The sequence below is a fragment of the Physeter macrocephalus genome, chromosome 16 (assembly GCF_002837175.3).
Source record: "Physeter macrocephalus isolate SW-GA chromosome 16, ASM283717v5, whole genome shotgun sequence".
In the NCBI taxonomy this organism is placed as follows: Eukaryota; Metazoa; Chordata; class Mammalia; order Artiodactyla; family Physeteridae; genus Physeter; species Physeter macrocephalus.
The window spans coordinates 57330830-57349259 of NC_041229.1; the positions used below are offsets into that span (position 1 = coordinate 57330830).

Here is an 18430-nt window from a genome sequence, read left to right on the forward strand (position 1 = left end):
TATGCCCCCTCCCTGGCTGGAGCAGCCCAGGGACTTCCTGTTTAACTGTTCACAGGGGTGAGGTGGAGACTGCATTCTGAATCCCTGTCCAGGGCACAGTGAGGTTTACACACATTCAGAAAGACAGTCCTGACCTTCAACAAGGGCACAGTCTGGGAGGGAAGGAAGATATCTACACAGGTGGCCTAGGACAAGCTGGAGGACAGTGAGTGCTACCAAGAGATGAAGGTCAGAGGAGGAAGGCCCGATTCAGCAGTCGGCCTGGGGACTCCCTGGAGGGGAGAGCACTGGATCTTGGCACGGAAGGTCACGTAATGCTTCAGCAACTGGAGGCATGGAGGGAATAGCGTACCAGGAAGGGGAACAGCACAGCAGGAAAGTGCAGTCTGTGTCTGGGGAAGGGCAGCGTGGAGTCCTCCTGGGCAGAGTCGGTGACGGTACCCGTGGCACAGTGTCGTTGTGAGGACAGCATAAGACAGCGCAGTCAGAGATCCTGGCACGCAGAAGACACTCACTCAGTGATGATGTGGACGACTGATGAAGATAGAGAAATGAGGCTGGAATGGTCACTTGGGGCCAAGTCACAGGGCTCTGCCTATCATCCTAAGGAATCGTGACACGTGGCAACTAGAAGGGACCTTAGCTGGGACTTGGTCCTTTAGGACACTGGGAACTGCTAAGGTGTTCCCATAGGGGAGAGTGTGCTCACAGCCGAGCAGATTTATCCTGCAGCATGTCTTGGGTGGGTCCAAGTGAGGAGATGGGGACCAGGATCCTGATGCTGTGGTCCAGGGAGAGGAGGTGTTGAGGGCCCGGGTGAGGTGGGCACAGGGGCTGGACAGGAGGAGGTGAAGGTAGAGCATTTGTTGACTCCTTTAAAAACTCTGCCTGGTCAGCACAATCCAAAAGCTCTACTTCAGCAGCTGCTCTAAGCGTGACTATGCTGTGAGTTGAAGGTCCCGAGGGAGCAGCCCTGGAACATCTTGTCCACCAAGTCCCCACACACCGCGACGGCTCACACCAGGCCTGGCTCCGCCATCCCTGGCTGGGGCCTGGGGGCCGGCCCAGGCTCCCCTCCGTAGGTTTCCCCAGCACACAGGGGCCATCAGCGGAGTCCTGTGAGGAGTCCTTATGCCCAGACCTGAACATAGCAGTGGAGCCACTTCTCTGTGCAGTTGACTCACCCACAGAGGGACATCATAGTCCCAAACCCATTCTCTGCCCCTGCAGGGATTATTAGGACATCAGTGATGCCCTAAGCCTCAAGTGATGGGGTCCATCTAGGGGACAGTGAGGCCTTGGCAACGTGGTTGGATCATCCTATCCCCATGACTTCCTTACATCCCGATACAGGAGAAGCCTTGGATGAGGAACATCGCTGGGAGGCCAGCGCAGCAGCCTGCAGGTGTGGATCCTCCCAGTTTGCCCAGAGCCTCACTGTGGTGTGTACCAGTCAGGCTGAAGGGCAGTGCTTTTTTGTGTTTGCTGCCAGGATCCAAAGTTGCTATGAGCTTGAGGTGGGTTACACACCCACCCCCAAGTGTGGAGAAGTGGACAGAACAAGGCCTTTGAGTCAGGCAGACTGCGGTCCAGTAACTGCCTCACTACGTACTGGCTTGTACTGGCTTGTACTGGCTTGGCGTCCCTTCACTTCCCCGTGCTCAGTTCCTCACACACAGCATGGGGTGAATAACAGTGACCACACAGGGTGTTCAAAGGCTAAAGTAGGGTTAGATTCTTAAAGGGCTCAGCCTTTTAACAAGTAGGTGTTGGGCAAGTGTTTGTTAAGTTTTCCTCTCCTCCCCTGTCCTGATTCTCCGTGCCGCTGCCCCCAGCCAGCCCCTTTCCCACCTGAGGCAGCTTCACTCAGCAGGGGCGCTAGGTGCCTCCTGTCAATCTAGGGAGGATGGATTCTGTGGAAGCTTAGGTGACTTGGCATGTTTACTTTCATAAGGGAAACTCTTCCCGACAAGAACTTAAGACTTGCGGCTCATGGGTTTTAGGGGCGTGGTTTAAGCAGTAATAGAAGCCCCACGTGTGAGCAGCCTTCACAAGTCTCTGTAGTAGAACAGAACCCTTGATTTTCTTTGATTCTCCAAATGTTTCTTGGATGTTTTGCTCTATGCTATTCAGGGCAGCAGGGAAACACAGAGAAACAGAGCTCAGTTCCTGGTGAAAATGGCCTCTGGCTAAGGCAGGAGACAAGTTTGGGAGACCATCATCATTTCAGCACGATGGGCACCGGATAGAAGCATAAGATGTTCTCTTGCCTCCAAGGAGCAAGCGCTGCACCATCTAGGCAGGCAGGAAGGGCTCAGGAGGAGGGCCAGTTGCTGACCAGAAAGGAAATCAAATAACAGCTGTTTCCAGTAAATGCCTACTGAATGCCAAACCCTTCAATCCTGAGAGGAATGTAGGAAAGATATGGAGTGTGGCTCTGAATGATGGCCCAGGAGGAGGGAAGGGCCCTGGCGGGCAGGTGAGGACTGAGGTCCTCGCCCAGCCAGGCCCCTAACCTGTAGTCTGATGCAGGGTAAGTTAAAGGATATCCCTCTGCAGCCACGCAAATGAGATTGGACTTGAAGGAGAGTTCTGTCATGAATCTTCTGTTATATATCTTATCCCTCGAGAAAGACAAATGGACTCATGAAAGAATTAAAGAATGTGAAACTGCTAGGTAACCACAAAGTTGGACAGTACAGTAGAGGGTCCAGGAGCCAAGAGCTGGGAGACTTTGGGCTGAGTAATCCAGGAGGGCTTCCTGGAAGGGGAGAGCCCTGAGCTGGGCCTTGAAGAATAACTAAAATTGGGACAGTCTGAGAGGAGGAGGACACCGTCAGTGGAGGAACAGGAATAGTGCTGCCTCTCTCAGAAGTGTTCAGTGGCTCCCCAGGCCTCCCACTAGCATCCAGGCATGGCATTCCAGGCTCTGTACAGCCTGCTCCTAGCTCCTGCCTGCCCGGTCACCTTGCCATCCCTCCAAGAGCCCCACCCTCCCGCTCTCTGAGTGGTTCAGCTGCTCTGTGAAGCTGCCCCAAATACCTCACTGCTGCCTGATTCCCCCCACCCACTTCTCTCTCTGCATCCTTCAGTGCCCCCTTCCCCACTTCACCCCTCAGAATAAAGCATCCTTTCCACTCTGTCCTTCTGAGCTCCTGTCCCATTTGCTTCATTCTGCCTTTTCTTAGGGTCACACATGGACAGACCCTGACTCACTAAACTGTAGAGACCTCAACCTTGGCCTCCTCCTCTCTGTGGGCCACATGCCATGGCCATGGCTGGAGTTTGGCAAATGCCAAACAAATGAATGAATGAATGATCAAGCTGAAATCTGGTTGCACAGAAAGGGAAGTTGATGGTTACAGGGGACCATGAACTCATGGCAAAAGGAACTGAACATGACTGAACTGAGAGTGTGGCCCCTACTGCTCTGGGAGGAGCATCTCAGGGCTGGGGGAGCTCAGGTATTCTCTGTCCAGTCTGTGTCATATAAACCCTCCACAGCATTGCAGACAGCAGGCCAGAGCCTGCACGAGCACCTCCAGTGAGGGCCGCCAGCACGCTGCAGCTCCAGCACGTTGTCCGAGTGCAGTGGGAAGGATGTGGGCTGTGGAGCCCGACTGACCTGGGCTGAGAATCAGCTCTGCTATTTGCCAGCTGTGTGGCCTTATGCAAGCCACTTAACCTCTCTGAGCCTTGGTGACCCTCTTTCATAAAAGGGAAATAATACTGCTTCCTTTCAAAGTTGTTGTAAGGATTATAGAGAATATACAAAACAAAAACAACCTTCCAGCTTATAAGAGGTGACTAATGAATGGTACATACTTTTTTTATGACATATGATTAATTGTTCCATGTGGCTGGGGAAGGTTTTGTGGAGAGTTCAAGGAAAGTTCTAGGTAATAGAATTTGGGTTTAAACCTAACAGCCTGTTATAAGTACAGTGAACTTATTATGGGACTCTTTAACACATCCCACATGAAGATGATGTACCAAAGTTGTTCAAGACCAGGGTGACCAAGCTGTCCCCACAAGGACACATCCCATGGATAATGCTCACAGAGAGACACTTGCCAGCCCACAGGGGCCGCTGCAGAGAGAGAGAGAAAGCTGCAGAAGCTGGCCTGGGAGAAGTGACCCAGAATCAGTGCTTAGGGCCAGTGTATACCCATCTCAGCCCTCATTCTGCAAGCAGGCAGGCAGGCAGGGGTGGGAGCAGAGAATCCAGGTTTCTGCCATCGTATTTTGGGAGCCAGGTTGTTACTGCTTTGGCTACTGGGAGATGCAGGCCAAGTATCAGGGCCCGAGGGTGTGAGGAAGGAAGGGAGTCCTGGTGCCTCAGGCAGGTAATGGGGCCCGAGCCCCAGAGGCAGCCCAGGCCAGCACTGGGCCTGTGTGTAGAGCCAAAATGGCTCATGGTAACTGGTTGAGGCTACAGAGGTGAAGGGGGGTGGGGGAGGAGGAGGAGGGGAGGAGAGGATCAAAAAGCAGCCTTGAAGCCGAGTAGGTGGCTGCCATTAACAGAATCAGGAGGGTCTCAACCCTCCTCCCAAATCCCCTCTCTTCCCAGGTTCCACGGCTCAGGGGGTAGTGTCCCCACCCACAAACCCAAATATCTCTCCAAGCCTGGCCTCCCTCAGCTCAGCCATGTTCGAGTCCCGCCCATTTCCCTCGACCCAGTGCCTTGTTCCGTCCCCACTGCCACGATCCTGGTTCAGGCCTCCGCTTTCCTCCCGGCTCACTGCACATCCCTTCTGGCCTCCCATTCCACCCCTCCCCCTCTGTCCCCATTCACACTGCTACCAAAGTTATCTTCCCCAAGAAGAATCTGGCCACATGCGTCCATGGCTCGAACTCATCTGGCAACTCCTTGTTACAGTCCAGACCATCCCCTTGGCGTGGCTGGCAGGACCTTCATGACCTGCCCAGCCTCTCCTGTCCTTCCCTGCCAAGCTTCAACCCAGCCGCCTGAGCTGCCCGCAGCTCCTCCTGGGGGACCAGGCCTCTCGTGAGCCTCTTTGTATGCTCCCCATTCTGCCTGCAAACCCGCCCTGCCACTTTCGGCCAGCTCCCTGTCAACCTCCGTGACTCCTTCCAGAACCCACCCCACAACTCCTGGGCTGGTGCAGGAGCTCCTCCCCTGTGCTCCCCACTCCCTCCTCCTTCACGGAGCCTATCTTATTGTCCTGGTGTAAACTCCAGTCCCTCCCTCTCCTACACCGTGAGTTCATCCTGCCAGGCAGACCTTAAGCACTCAGTAAATGTTTGATAAACGAATGAATAAATGAATGAATGAATGAGTGCAATGGAGCAGTGAGGGAACCCAAGAAGAGAAGACAACTTGGCAGGGGAGACAAGATGATTTGGTTCTAGGGATGCTGAGTCTGAGTTGGTGGGGCATTTAGAAGGAGGTCCAACTGCACTGGAAAGACAAGTCTAAAGCTTCGGGAGGATCTCTTAAGAAACTGTGGTCAGTCTGCTTACACATGAGCCAGTGCCCCTCAGGAGCTCAAATGACCAGGATATGGCTCAGTGTTACCAAACCAGCCTTGTCAACTCAGAGACCCTCAGAGCCTGAAGGACATTATAAGGACATTGTCTGGTCAATTCTTTTTTTGACAGATGAGGAAACTAAGGCTCATAGAGGGGAGAGGCCTGCTCAGCATCTACCTAGAGGCAGAGCTAGGGCTAGAATTCGTGTGTCTCCTTGGCAGGCTGAGCTCTCTCTACCGTCCCCTGTGGCCTGTTGTTTGTGGTAGTCATGTCTGAGCCCTGAAGGAGGGAGTTACCGTGAGGATGAGAGAGGGTGCTGGAGAGCCTAACTCCACAGATACTCGTACACTGGCTCTTCCTTTCCCACAACACAGCTTCTCATGGCCCCAAATGAGGGGAGACCTGATGAAGACCTCAGAGCCACAGAGCGAGCTTATGTATTGAATGTCTTGCACTCAACAGACAGGATGGACCATGTGGCCTACATCAGCAGCAACATTTATTTTACCCTGTTTTAAACACTGTCACCACCTACTCTCCAGTCCTGTAACAGATCAGATATGGCTGATTAGAAACCAGGAGAGAGATTGCTATGAACAAGCAAACTGACACACTGACTCAAAAAACACCAAATAGGGATCATTTAGGGTAAGGACCAATAGCCATTCACACCAAACCCACCAAGACTCTCTTACACATCACGTATCCCAACACAAGTCCCCATGGTGACATCCAGTGGTGTTCAGTACATTTTGCTTATTTATGATCTGCAGGCATTTAGACATTTCATAAGGATTTTCATCTAAAGTGACTGAGATTGTTAAGGTTCAGGTAGCACAAGAAGCAAGCCCTCTGCTATTGAAGAGAAGTATTAACTTTAGATTCAGGGTTACAAAGCATCTTCATCATGACAAAGGAAGGAACAGAACTGGCTTCTTTTTTTTTTGATGGTTAGTTGGTTTTTTTTGTAGAGTTCTTTTTTTTTAACATCTTTATTGGAGTATATTTGCTTTACAGTGATGTGTTAGTTTCTGCTGTATAACAAAGTGAATCAGCTATACGTACACATATATCTCCATATCCCCTCCCTCTTGCGTCTCCCTGCCACCCTCCCTTTCCCACCCCTCTAGGTGGTCACAAAGCACCGAACTGATCTCCCTGTGCTATGCGGCTGCTTCCCACTAGCTGTCTATTTTACATTTGGTAGTGTATATATGTCCATGCCACTCTCTCACTTCATGCCAGCTTACCCTTCCCCCTCCCCATGTCCTCAAGTCCATTCTCTACGTCTGTGTCTTTATTCCTGTCCTGCCCCTAGGTTCTTCAGAACCTTTTTTTTTTTTTTTTTAGATTCCATATATATGTGTTAGCATACGGCATTTGTTTTTCTCTTTCTGACTTACTTCACCCTGTATGACAGTCTCTAGGTCCATCCACCTCACTACAAATAACTCAATCAGAACTGGCACTTTTTCGTTTGGCCACAACGTACCAGGCACAAATGTCCAACACATTGTCTCATTTAACAGTCACGGCTCTCTAACCTCACACACAGCAGCATTCGGTCATATGTGTTGAACTCATAAATGACTGAATGGATTGAGTTTTTTCAGCCTCATTTTAGGTATTGTGAAAATGAGGCCTAAAGATGAGAACTGCCTGTCCATGGTCACACAGTGGGAGCTGGGGGCCCGTGCTCTTTCTCTGAAGTACTGCTGCTGTTGTCACAATCTGCCTTGACCGGGCAGGAAGGAACACTTACACTTACGCAGGAGAAGAGAGTGAGTTCACTCTTCAGCCACACATCAGTCAGCACGACAAGCACTAACTGAGAACCTGCTGTGCTTGCCGCCCTGTGTGAGAGCACTGCTTCTGGATATAGGATGTATCATATCACTTAGGCTTTCTTTGATTTGCAGGAATGAATTCAGAGCATGGACCGACATCAAGCCTGTGAAACCCATAAAAGCGAAGCCCCAATACAAGCCCCCGGATGATAAGATGGCTCATGAGACCAGCTACAGCGCCCAGTTCAAAGGGGAGGCCAATAAGCCAACCCCAGCTGACAATAAGGTCATGGATCGCAGAAGAATACGCAGCCTCTACAGTGAGCCCTTCAAGGAACCGCCAAAGGTGAGACTGAACTTCTGGGGACCCATCAGCACTGTCTGGCATGGAGAGCTTAACTGCAGCAGAGATTGGGGGGCGGGGAAGGGGGTACTGCCAACTCTGGCCCCGCCCCCAAGGGCTTCTTTAAAGCCCCTCCTTTCCTTCACGGCACACAGAGACAGAGTGGCTTCTTACCGGGGACCTTTGTTAAATTCAAAGTGAATTTTTAAAGGAACATTACCTAAAATGAAAACAGCTTAAAGACTGGTAGGTTTCCAGAGAACTAGCTTCTGATTTTGAGAAACCCCCCCAAAAATGGCAGAAAATCTCACATGAGCCCTAAATCCCCTTGCCTTAAAATAACTGTGCTTTTGCCCCTGAAGTGCTGACCCAGCCTTGGAGGCTTCCTTGCCTGACTTCTTTCCCACCCAGCCCCTGCCTCATCCTCAGCTCCAATCACTGGACACTTCTTTACCTCCCAAATCCCTAAAAATCACCTGCCTTTTGTTATCCTTTCCCTCCAGCCAGCAACAATTCTCAGTCTGTCACAATACACCTGTCACATCAGCTGCAAGATGTGTTCCAAGTAATTTGTTACTATAATAAACAGTTTGTGAATGGTTTTCATTTCTAAGTAAGTTACAGTGGATTCAGGGATTTTCCAGTGACAACAGAGCTTTGCCTTATTTGCATCGCAATATGCATTCATGAGAGGGAGAATCATGTTGGAGACTCCGCTGCTGAGGCAGGAATCATACATGCCATAGCTTATTCTATGATGTCAAGCCATACAGAATTGTGCAAATATCAGCTCTCCTCTCTATAATAGCAGTAAAAGTCTGAAAACCTAAGAGCCTTTGCTCTGCTTTGCCCTAAAGTCTTGCAGTCAAGTGGAGTTTCCTCTTTGGCCCAGGACTGGTTTACAGGTAAGGCAACTACCCAACCCAGTTTGCCTGGACTACTCCAGATGAGGCATTGAAAATTCCATATTCCATGAAAGCCCTCAGTGCTGGGCAAACCAGGACGATCGGTTACCTTATTTACAGGTCAGGGGTGACTGAAAACCCCTAGACTTCATTGAGTGGATGACCCAACCTGTGAGGCCCAACATCATCTCTGTCCACCTTTCACAGATGAAGTGGGACCCAGGACATGGGGTTGACTTTGGACAAGAGAAGATTCAAGTAGAGGAGGGAGGAAAGATTGGGGAAAGTAAATCCAGAGGTGGGTGGGAGGAGAGTGGCATTTTGAGGGATCGTACCCAGTGGCCCAGAGTTCTTGAGAAAGAGAAGGAAAGACCATCTTCCAGGAATGAGGGGACAGAACTAGCAGGAGGTAGCTTGGGGAGACTGAAGTGGGCTTAAACAGCAGCTCTGGGGAAGTCCATCTGGGGAGCCAGCCAGAGGGGAGGAGGGGATGGCTGGACGGTGCTGAAGGCCTCACTGGGCGAGACTGCCCGCCCAAGCCTCTCAGTGAGGACGTTTGTCCACAGGAGCTCAGAAACAGGAAAGGCCGGCTCCCGCTGTGGTAGTAAACCGCCCAGAATCTCAGTGTCTTCCATCAACAAAGGTTTATTCCTTACCAGTATGGGTCCACCGTGGGTGAGCTGCGGCTCTCTTCCTCGGCACCTCTTCCGTCTGGAACTCAGGGTGAAGAGCAGCCTCTCTGTGGCAGAGGAAAGGGGCACATTGGGAAGCACAGGCTGACTCTTGATCTTCTGTCTGGAGGTGACCCGTCACCTCTGCTCACATTTCATTGCCTAAAGCCACTCAGGTGCCTGCCTGAGTTGAGCAGGGTGGTGAGGTACAGTCCTCCCGCGGGGAGGGGCAGCAGGGAGTGCATCACAAAATGCAGTCCACCTGGCGTGGCCCGGGGCGAGGGCTGCCAGCGGGACCCAGTGTGGCCAGCGAGAGGGCGGCCAGGACGGCTGACCGGGGGCTTCAGAGGGGAGATGCCGGATGACCTAGCGTCACTGAAGAGGCTTTCCATGCCATGCCCCTCCGAGTCCTGTGTTGTTACTGTTATCCTTTCACTAATCACGCCTTCTCTCTAAATTCGCCCTCCTACTCCCTCCCCTTCTGTGTTTCTGTTCGCCGTCTGTCTGTCTGTCTCTCCGTGCAGGTGGAGAAACCTAGTCTCCAGAGTTCCAAACCAAAAAAGACCTCAGCGAGCCATAAGCCCCCGAGGAAGGCCAAAGACAAGCAGGTGGTGTTGGGCCGGGCCTCCAAGAAAAAGAGCGCGGAGGGCGCCAGCGCTGCCCCGCCTGCTGACAAGGAGCAGAGCGCAGAGATGAACAATAAGCTGGCTGAGGCTAAAGAGTAATGCACTGCACTTCCCTTGCTTCTTCTCTTCTTTTTCTTTTTTCTTTTTCACTAACCAACAAAAAAGGCCACAAAATTGATTAGAGGCTTCCCATCTGCATGGGTTCTGAATGTCCTAGGAGCTCTTTGGTTTCTTTGAACAGACGGATCCTGTTTCAGAGACTGGGCGGCCTGCCTCCCGTGCAGATCTAGACCAGGTCTGCACCATGGGCCCCTGGACCAGCCAGAGCCTGTGTGCAGGGCGGTGCCTCCTGGCGGGGGAGAATATACCTGCCGAGGGAGGCCCCGGGGACCACAGGGGAACCGTCCTGGCGGTGCTTAGACATGAATGTAGGGCGTCCTCCTCCTGTTCCTCCCCAGGGGCTGTGCCAGTGATCAATTTTGAACTTTAGGTAAAAGTGTTCTTTTCCAAAACTCATGCGCTATAGAAGCTTGACCTGGGCTTCGCCAATTGACAAATTTTGTGGAAATATTTAACAAGCGAACAAAAAAATTCTGGCCTTCATGTCAATAAAATGAGTTGTGTCTGTTAAGTTTAAGTAATTTTATCATAGACTCTTCTGTTAGAAACACGTGACTGCATTGAGTTTCCTATCAGTGGGCTTTAAATTGTATACCAAGTAAATGAGGCACCACTGATGACCAAAACTAGGCCAGGGGAAAAAGGTTAGGTGTTGTAGGTACACTCCAGACATCATAGGAAGATGACAAAAATGAGGAGATTGTTTTCCTGTTAACTCTCCGCCTATCCAGTGCTGCGGATTTTGCAAAGTGACTGGTTACAGAGGACTGAGGAAGAAAGTTCAAGGTGTAAGGATAGTGTATTTAGAATGTGGCTTTCTTGCTTCTGAGAAACACACAGCAGGAAGCAGATGTAGTGGCTACTGTGACAATGTTTACTGTTCCTGCCTGGACTCTTCTTGCTCTGTTCCTCAGAGAGGACAGGAGATGCTGAACTTCAGGTTATGGGAAATTTCTATGACTTAGCCTAAGATGAGGAAAGTTCCCTGCTGTGTGATTAGCAAGCATTTTTGACCTCATTTCTGAATAAAAGCAGCTCTCCCTGCATTGTGTGTCTCGTGTCTGTGTGGCCAAAGCTGCCAGTGGCAGCAGTGCCACCTTAGCTGTGCTAGAGTTGTGTTGTGGGCATTAGCCAGGGAGTTGTGGAAAGACCCCACATACCTACCAGAAAAATTACATTTGCAAACCCCGTGGCGGCGTGTAGGTTGCTCAGTACTCTTTATTTCTCATGTCCCCAGGGTGCTTCCTGTCGCCAGCATTCTGAAATCGCTGGGCTGTTGTGTGACACCAGCCTCTGCTCAGGCGCACTTTTCTTTTGTAATAAAAGTGGTAAGGAGTGAAGTCCTCACAGTTCCCTACCTCAAAAGTCCCGTTAGGTCCTTCACGTTGGAGGAAATAGAGCCTCCACAAGCTCTCTCATATTCTGACCGTTCAGGCAGCAAAATCCCCATTTACACCATTTTATTTGTCACCTTTGGGCTGATTGAGAAGTCTCTTGCAAATTAGTTGAGCCTGTGCTATGCAGGCCCTATTTCCTAAGAGGACAGAACCTGCAGAAATGAAGCGCTTGGCCAGGCCTTTCTGCCACCTGCCTTTCTGTCCCAGGGAAGGAACTGTGAGGAAGAAGTACCGAGGAAGGTAGAAAACGTTAGTGAGTTGCAGTGTTGATGAATCACAGATTTTGACGACTAGCTGGAAAGGGCTAGAGTAGATCTCGGTACTGATTCAGGTATTTGCTAGCTGATCTTAACAATAATCTCATGCTGAGAGCTCGGTCAGCATGATCTTAACTTTGTCCAGAGAATCTGCCAACGTATGTTCGTTCTCTTGAGATCTGGCATTCGTCAGACGTGTTGATGTTAGGCACGATTTGGATTTCTCCGTAGAATAGTCATCTGTTTTTTTGCAGATCAAGTAAATCAAACTTTACGACGCACAGGGGACCATTCACTCTACATTCGCTTATTGGATGCCTGTGTGCCCGACACGGGGCCAGCCGTGGTGGGTAGCGTGTATAAATGTCTCCACCACAGCACAACCAGGATATGTAGGACTTCACCCCTGTGTCTGATTCAAGTTTGTGTTGCCCAAATTGTAGAGTTTCCCACCCACCTTGTGGCCCCAGGCACTGAGTTTCTTCCCTGCCCCACCGGACGCTTCAGATGACCTATAGGATGTCTTTTCAGGCCTTTAGCCTCCCCATCTTTTTAGTGCCTCCAACTGAGAAAACCCTGTTGGTAGTTCGCTTTGACTCTTGAATGTGTCACTTCACTGGCAAGAAACCTCCTTTGATTTCTACTGTTTACAAATAAAACTCAGCCGGTCTCGTTCTGCATCCCAAACACGCTGACTGAAACTGATTTCAGTTTCACAAGCAGTGTTTTTGTGTTGCCTTTCTGAAGGTGGCCAAGCTTCAAATGCCTGTTCGCCCCATTTTTGTACACTTCCCTGTGGTGCCCTGAACTCCCCTGACAAAAGAGCTAGGACTGAAGCTTTCTCACCTTCTGCTTCACTCACCTGCAAAGATGATCCCTCAAGCTGTGCGTTGGGTCCTTAAAGCTTTCTGTTATCCGCTGGTGCTCCCGTTATGCCTTTGCCTCTCTCAAGGCAGACCGGAAGCGTCTAATTACGATTTTGTGGCCTGGGTTTTGTTGCGTACCACAGGTTGTCGATGTATGTGTAGCGCACACCTCTCTTGGTGCTATTTCATTCCTGCTGTTAGTAAGAAAATGACAAAAATATTCATGTATAGCCAATTGATTGTGACGTGCTTGTGGTCTGTGCTTGCTCAGAAAAACAAACAAACAGTTTTTCCAATTATAAATAAATGCTAAAGACGAACACCACTTTCTTGATCTTATTTCCTTGGTAAGGCCCAGCTGAGTAGGTGAAGGAACCAACTTTTGCCATTTGAGCCGCTCTCCACGAGATGAGCCGCACCCTGCAGTTTCTCTGGGGTTCTCCATAACGCAGCTTGACTCTTTTAGATACTTGCCTCTCAGATACTAAGTGCAAGCAGTCAGAGCTAAGTGTTGGGAAAGGCGACGATGGACCGGGAGACCCAGTGGCCAACAAGGTAGTGTAACGATCTGATCCCGTGTTGCTGGGGGTGAGTGGGCCAGCACCACCTCGCCACACCGGGAGGCTGGCCCCCGACCTCCACCCTCTTCCCGTCAACCCGCAAGACTGTCTGTTCTGACTTTTCTCCTCCCAAGAGACAGCAGAGATGCCTTCACTTATTTAATCTGGTCACTGTGGAGGCTCCACGCTCAGGGGCTGGCTCGCTATGTGGGTGATGGCATGACAGTCGGGTGTGCGCCTAACACGGGGGTGTGGAAGCCGCCGTAAGAGAGTCCAAACAAGGTAACGACAGGTCAGGGAGCTGGGAGCTCAGATGGAGGACAGGATTCTTCCCACCGGGAGTGGGGAGTCTGTAGTCTTCATGGGGGGGGATCCTTGGAGAGTGGGTGGCATGTGGGTATGCGGGGCATGCGGGGGCAGGCCTACAGGCAGGAGAGCAGAAGGGTGGGCACCTCAGAGCCAGGGCCGAGGGTGCCCACTTGGATATCCTTCTGCTGGCATGGGAGACAAAAGATTCTATCCTTTGGGATCCCGCTTCCTTTTGCCAGTGCATGTTGATTGAATACCTCTCATGTGCCAGGCATTGTGCCTGGAGCAGAGAACCAGGATGGCTGAGACCCCACCTCCAATCACAGTGAAACATGAAGAAGGAGTCTGTTCTAGCAGATTCTGTGGGTCAGGGAGGACCTCAGTGGATGGGCAGGTGGCGACCAAGTGAACAGAGCCGGGGGGAGGGGGGTGGCCAGTCATGCCAGGCAGAGGGGCTGCAGGAGCAGAGATGTGGGAGCCCAATGCCAGGTGAGCTCAGTCCTTGGGAGGGTCAGGGTGCCGTGGATGTCCTGCTGCCGTCGGGGGTGGGGGGGAGATCACTAACCAGGGTCTCTATTCACACCCCCAGCTGTACCCCACCTGCGCATGCTCCTGCCATCGTGCTTCTCACCCTCACCCTGAAACCGGGCACCAGCCACAGGTCCTCTCTTGCTCTAGGCTAGGAGCTCTAGGATGGGACTCATTCTCTTGATGGTTCTCAAAATCTGGGCTTTGAGTAGGAGCCGTGGTAGGAATAATCAAGGATCACGTATGTGGATAAAAACACTATATATTTGTTTTCCAGATGAACAGAAAGCATTCCACCCACCTGCCTGCTTCTGTATGAGGCAGAAAATGCACAATACTGTTCAATAATAAAACATACATAAAAGTATATTATTTAGCTCTCTCTTGATCAGTTAAGAATTGTTTGATCAAAACTAGGGATTGAGAGAGATGAAAAGACAGGAGAAGTAGAAACAGAGGCAAAGAGAGAAGACACACAGAAAACACACATGTATGAAAACACTGAGAATAACCCAGGAGAAGGTGAGACGCACTCAGAATCAAAGGGCAAGAATGGGCAGCGGAGAAGCAGGAGGGTGGGAACCACCCAGTGGTCAGGCTCACCGGGAGCCTCAGCCTCGCTTCCTCTGTGCTCCCTGATGCTGCCCAAGCCCAGGAGGCAGATCTCCACCCCTTTTACTATCATCACCTCCCTGAAACAGCAAACGAAGTTAAAACCAGCCTGTAGTTTTAAAATAGGTCCCCACTGCTACATTCGTTATAAGCGTAGTTTAATCCTTCCTTAGAGTTTGTGTTCTTAGTGAAGTTCTTCCCTCATTTTTTTTTTTTCCACTAGGGTTTAAAAATGCACAGCCTGCTTCCCATAGATTCAGGGAGTGTCAAGTGGACGCCCTCTGTGCGCGGACTCCCTCTAGGTGTCATCATGGTTTCAAGGCCCTCTCCCTGCTAAAATGCTTAGAGCAGTTTGCATTTTCAGGACCTCAGGTATAAAAAGTTTCTTTCAGGATGTAGACCGTGGACCATCTACAGTTAAGGGGACACCCTACAGCAGCCCCACCTGAGGCCAACAGGGCAGGGACAGCGGCAGGGACAGCCGAGCCGAGACAGGAGAGGCAGCGGTTTCAAACCGATGGAACCAACCCTGCTCGGCTTCCCCTCGTGCAGAACCCGGCACGTGATCCAAAGCTCTCCATACCACTGCCACTGATGCATCGATCCTCATGACACCTAGACCATCCTAGAATAGCTCTAATAACAGAGTTGCCATCCTTACATATTTTCTTCCTTAGCATGTGAATACGGGTTAACAGTGGCGGTGCCCTTAGGCCTTTACCAGGTTCATGGATGGAAGTCGGTGGCAGCTATGCCAGTCTGTGTCTTTCACTAAACACAGACTGTCATCCTCTGAAAGTGGGGACACTAATACCCACCTCATATGAGAGGAGTGAGGATGAAATGACTTGATGGCTAGAGGGAACCCATAGTGGACACTAAATAGAGCTCATTTCAGGCCCCTCTGCCTTCCCTGTACAGTACTTGAAAGGTCTGTGTTCTCTGTCTTTCTGATAATTACTCTGACAGTATATATGAAGCTGATTGAGGCAAACACTGATCAAGAAGAACACTTTTAAAGAATCCCAGCTACTGAATTACCTTGAGTCCACAAACCTAAGCAATGATATTCTAAGAATTTATAACTACCGATTGCTTACGAAGCCTTTCTTTCTGTGCAGTCCCACTGAGCCCTCCTGATGTAGTGGAGCAGGTGTTTGCACCAGGTGACAGACAGGAGAGGGAAGCTCAGAGAGGAGGGTGTCTGCCAGCTCCACCTGGCTGCTGCACAGCCTGGGCTGCTTCTCGCCTTCACCCAAGGGAGGAGGCCGGCCTGAAGGAAGTCAGGTTTCAGACCAGTTGGACTCCTAAGCTATATCCTCACCTCAAGGTGCCCTGTCTGCTTGGGCAAACTGCAGGCTAACCTAGGATCCCCTCTAAATCTTGGGAACCAGATACAAATGAGGGGAAGTAAGAGTTGGGCCAGGTTTTCACGCACAACTGGCTCAAACATCCTGAATGAATTGACCAATTGTCTCAGCCAAATATATAGATTTTCTCCTTTGGGTGCTAAATTAACTGACTGGGTTATTGAATACAGAATGATCCAACTGTTTTCATTCATAAGAAATATACTTGGTACTAGAGATACCAAGATAAAACAGGTGCCCAAACCTGACACTGGAGGTGTTGGATCAGAGACCGCCATCTTGTGCATTTTATTGCAAACAGTGGAACCGAGCTTAACTCTCTGTCCCTTGTCCTCATCTAAGTGGCCCTCAGTCGCTTGTTAATTTGGTATTGTATATATCTATTTCAACCCGGACATCTTACCTGATGTCCAAGGGAGCTTCAGATGCTGAGATACGCAATTACTGCCACTGGTACTGGTTTAAGCTGCCAGAGGGATCTTTAGAACATGCAGCTCTGACCATGTCACGCCCTGCTTTAAACCATCCGTGGGTTCCTCTCTCGGCCTGCAGAAGCTTATGTCTGCTCAGCGCACCATGCTGCTTCTCACCTCCATGCTTTACCCACGCTGCCCCACCTGCTCAGATTGCCCTTCTCCTGCTTCTCCACCTGGCTAACTCATCCTTCAAGACTCCGCTCAGGGGACCGCTCCAGGAAGCCTTTCCCGCACCTCCCAGGCTGGGTAAGATGCTCCCTGTGTGTTCTTCATCGTGGACCTTAGCACACGTACTGTGTCATCTGCTCATGTGTGTGTGTGTCCCCCACTAGACTATATGCTCCCCCAGGGCAAAGACCCTGTCACCCTGCTCATCTTTGTAGCCCTAGCTTCCAGCCCATTGTCTTCCACAGATAGTGTCTTCTAAAGTGTTTGCTGAATGAACGGTGAGCGAATGAATGAATGATGATATTCACCGTCTGCCTCCATAGGCGCCACCGAGCCTCCGCAAGGCTTTATTCTGCCTAGTAACTGGCTCTGCTCACAAGACAGGGGTGGTTTCAAGAAAGGTCACGGCAACGGCTGAGCACAGAGGAGTCAACCGCTGCTTTTATAATGGCCAGCCTCTGGGCCAGCCTCCTCTGTACATCATGTGGCCACTTTTTCCAAACATTCCTGACTTCATAAAATCATAGACTCATGGTTAGAGGGTAATCTTAAGAGGCTGGCTGAGCCCAGCCCCTGCCCAGTGCAGAGCTGCTAACTCCATGATGGCAGAGGCATCCTCCAGGGGCATGTCTTAGCAACAAGGGCTGGGAATTAGAGCCAGCAGGCCTGGTTCTAAATCCAAGCTCTACTAGTTACTAGCTGTGTAGCCTTGGCTGAGTTTCTTACTTTCTTTGAGCCTCAAAGAAATAACAAGAATACAAGTATCAACCACTACCTAGAACTATTTGACTCCCAAATTCGGAAGGTAGGAGTTTGGTCAGCAAGGAATATACTGTGACCCGAATCTGTTTGGTTCCAGAGTGTGGGTAGCAGGTGGTAAGAGGTCTGATCACAGAAAACCCCATTTGTGATTCAGAGGACTATTATGAGGGCCCCGTGAGGGTGCATACAAAGGACTCTGTGAACTGTAAGTGGAACGCCCTTGCCACAGTTCACTTTATGGGTAGTTTGCTGACCACCACTTCCCAGTTACTTACCACCCTTAGTCCCAGCGGAGTGGTGGTGGTTGGAGCTATACATGGCAAAGCCACTCTCTCTGCCACATAACAGCTTGAGATGATGCCCCTCTAGTATTGGCTCTTGCTGCCCCCTCGCCTTCCCAGCCCTTCCCCAGCCCCTCCTCCCTGAGCACTTTATCAATCAACCTCCTGGTGCAGATTCCATTTCTGCAATTACACGGTCATTTTCATTGATCCCCTCTGGACATACCAAACCAGTTTTTGATTTATGGCTCAAGATCCCATCCTTTGCTTTAGATGGGGTGGGGGGAAGGACAAATATTGATTTGCAAGTTCCCAGGTAGACAAGAACTGAGCCATTACTGTCTGGTGGCCTTAGTCCAGCACTTCACTTTTTTTTTTTTTTAACATCTTTATTGGAGTATAATTGCTTTACAATGGTGTGTTAGTTTCTGCTTCATAACAAAGTGAATCAGCTATACATATATATATATATATCCCCATATCTCCTCCCTCTTGCGTCTCCCTCCCTCCCACCCCTCTAGATGGTCACAAAGCACCAAACTGATCTCCCTGTGCTATGCGGCTGCTACCCACTAGCTATCAGTTTTACATTTGGTAGTGTATATATGTACATGCCACTCTCTCACTTTGTCCCAGCTTACCATTACCCCTCCCCATGTCCTCAAGTCCATTCTCTAGTAGGTCTGCGTCTTTATTCCCATCCTGCCCCTAGGTTCTTCATGACCTTTTTTTGTTTTCTTAGATTCCATATATATGTGTTAGCATATGGTATTTGTTTTTCTCTTTCTGACTTACTTCACTCTGTATGACTCTAGGTCCATCTACCTCACTACAAATAACTCAATTTCGTTTCTTTTTATGGCTGAATAATATTCCATTGTATATATGTGCCACATCTT

General features: G+C 50.3%; 1 protein-coding gene across 1 annotated transcript in view; it reads left to right on the top strand.

Moving 5' to 3' along the window:
- MAP6 (microtubule associated protein 6) overlaps window positions 1–18430 on the top strand; it is an 87659-nt gene that overhangs the window by 51810 nt on the left and 17419 nt on the right. The window contains exons 2-3 of the mRNA XM_007101448.3: window positions 7413–7626; window positions 9724–9920. Of these exons, the coding sequence (XP_007101510.2) occupies window positions 7413–7626; window positions 9724–9920 (411 nt within the window). The remainder of the gene's footprint in view (window positions 1–7412; window positions 7627–9723; window positions 9921–18430) is intronic.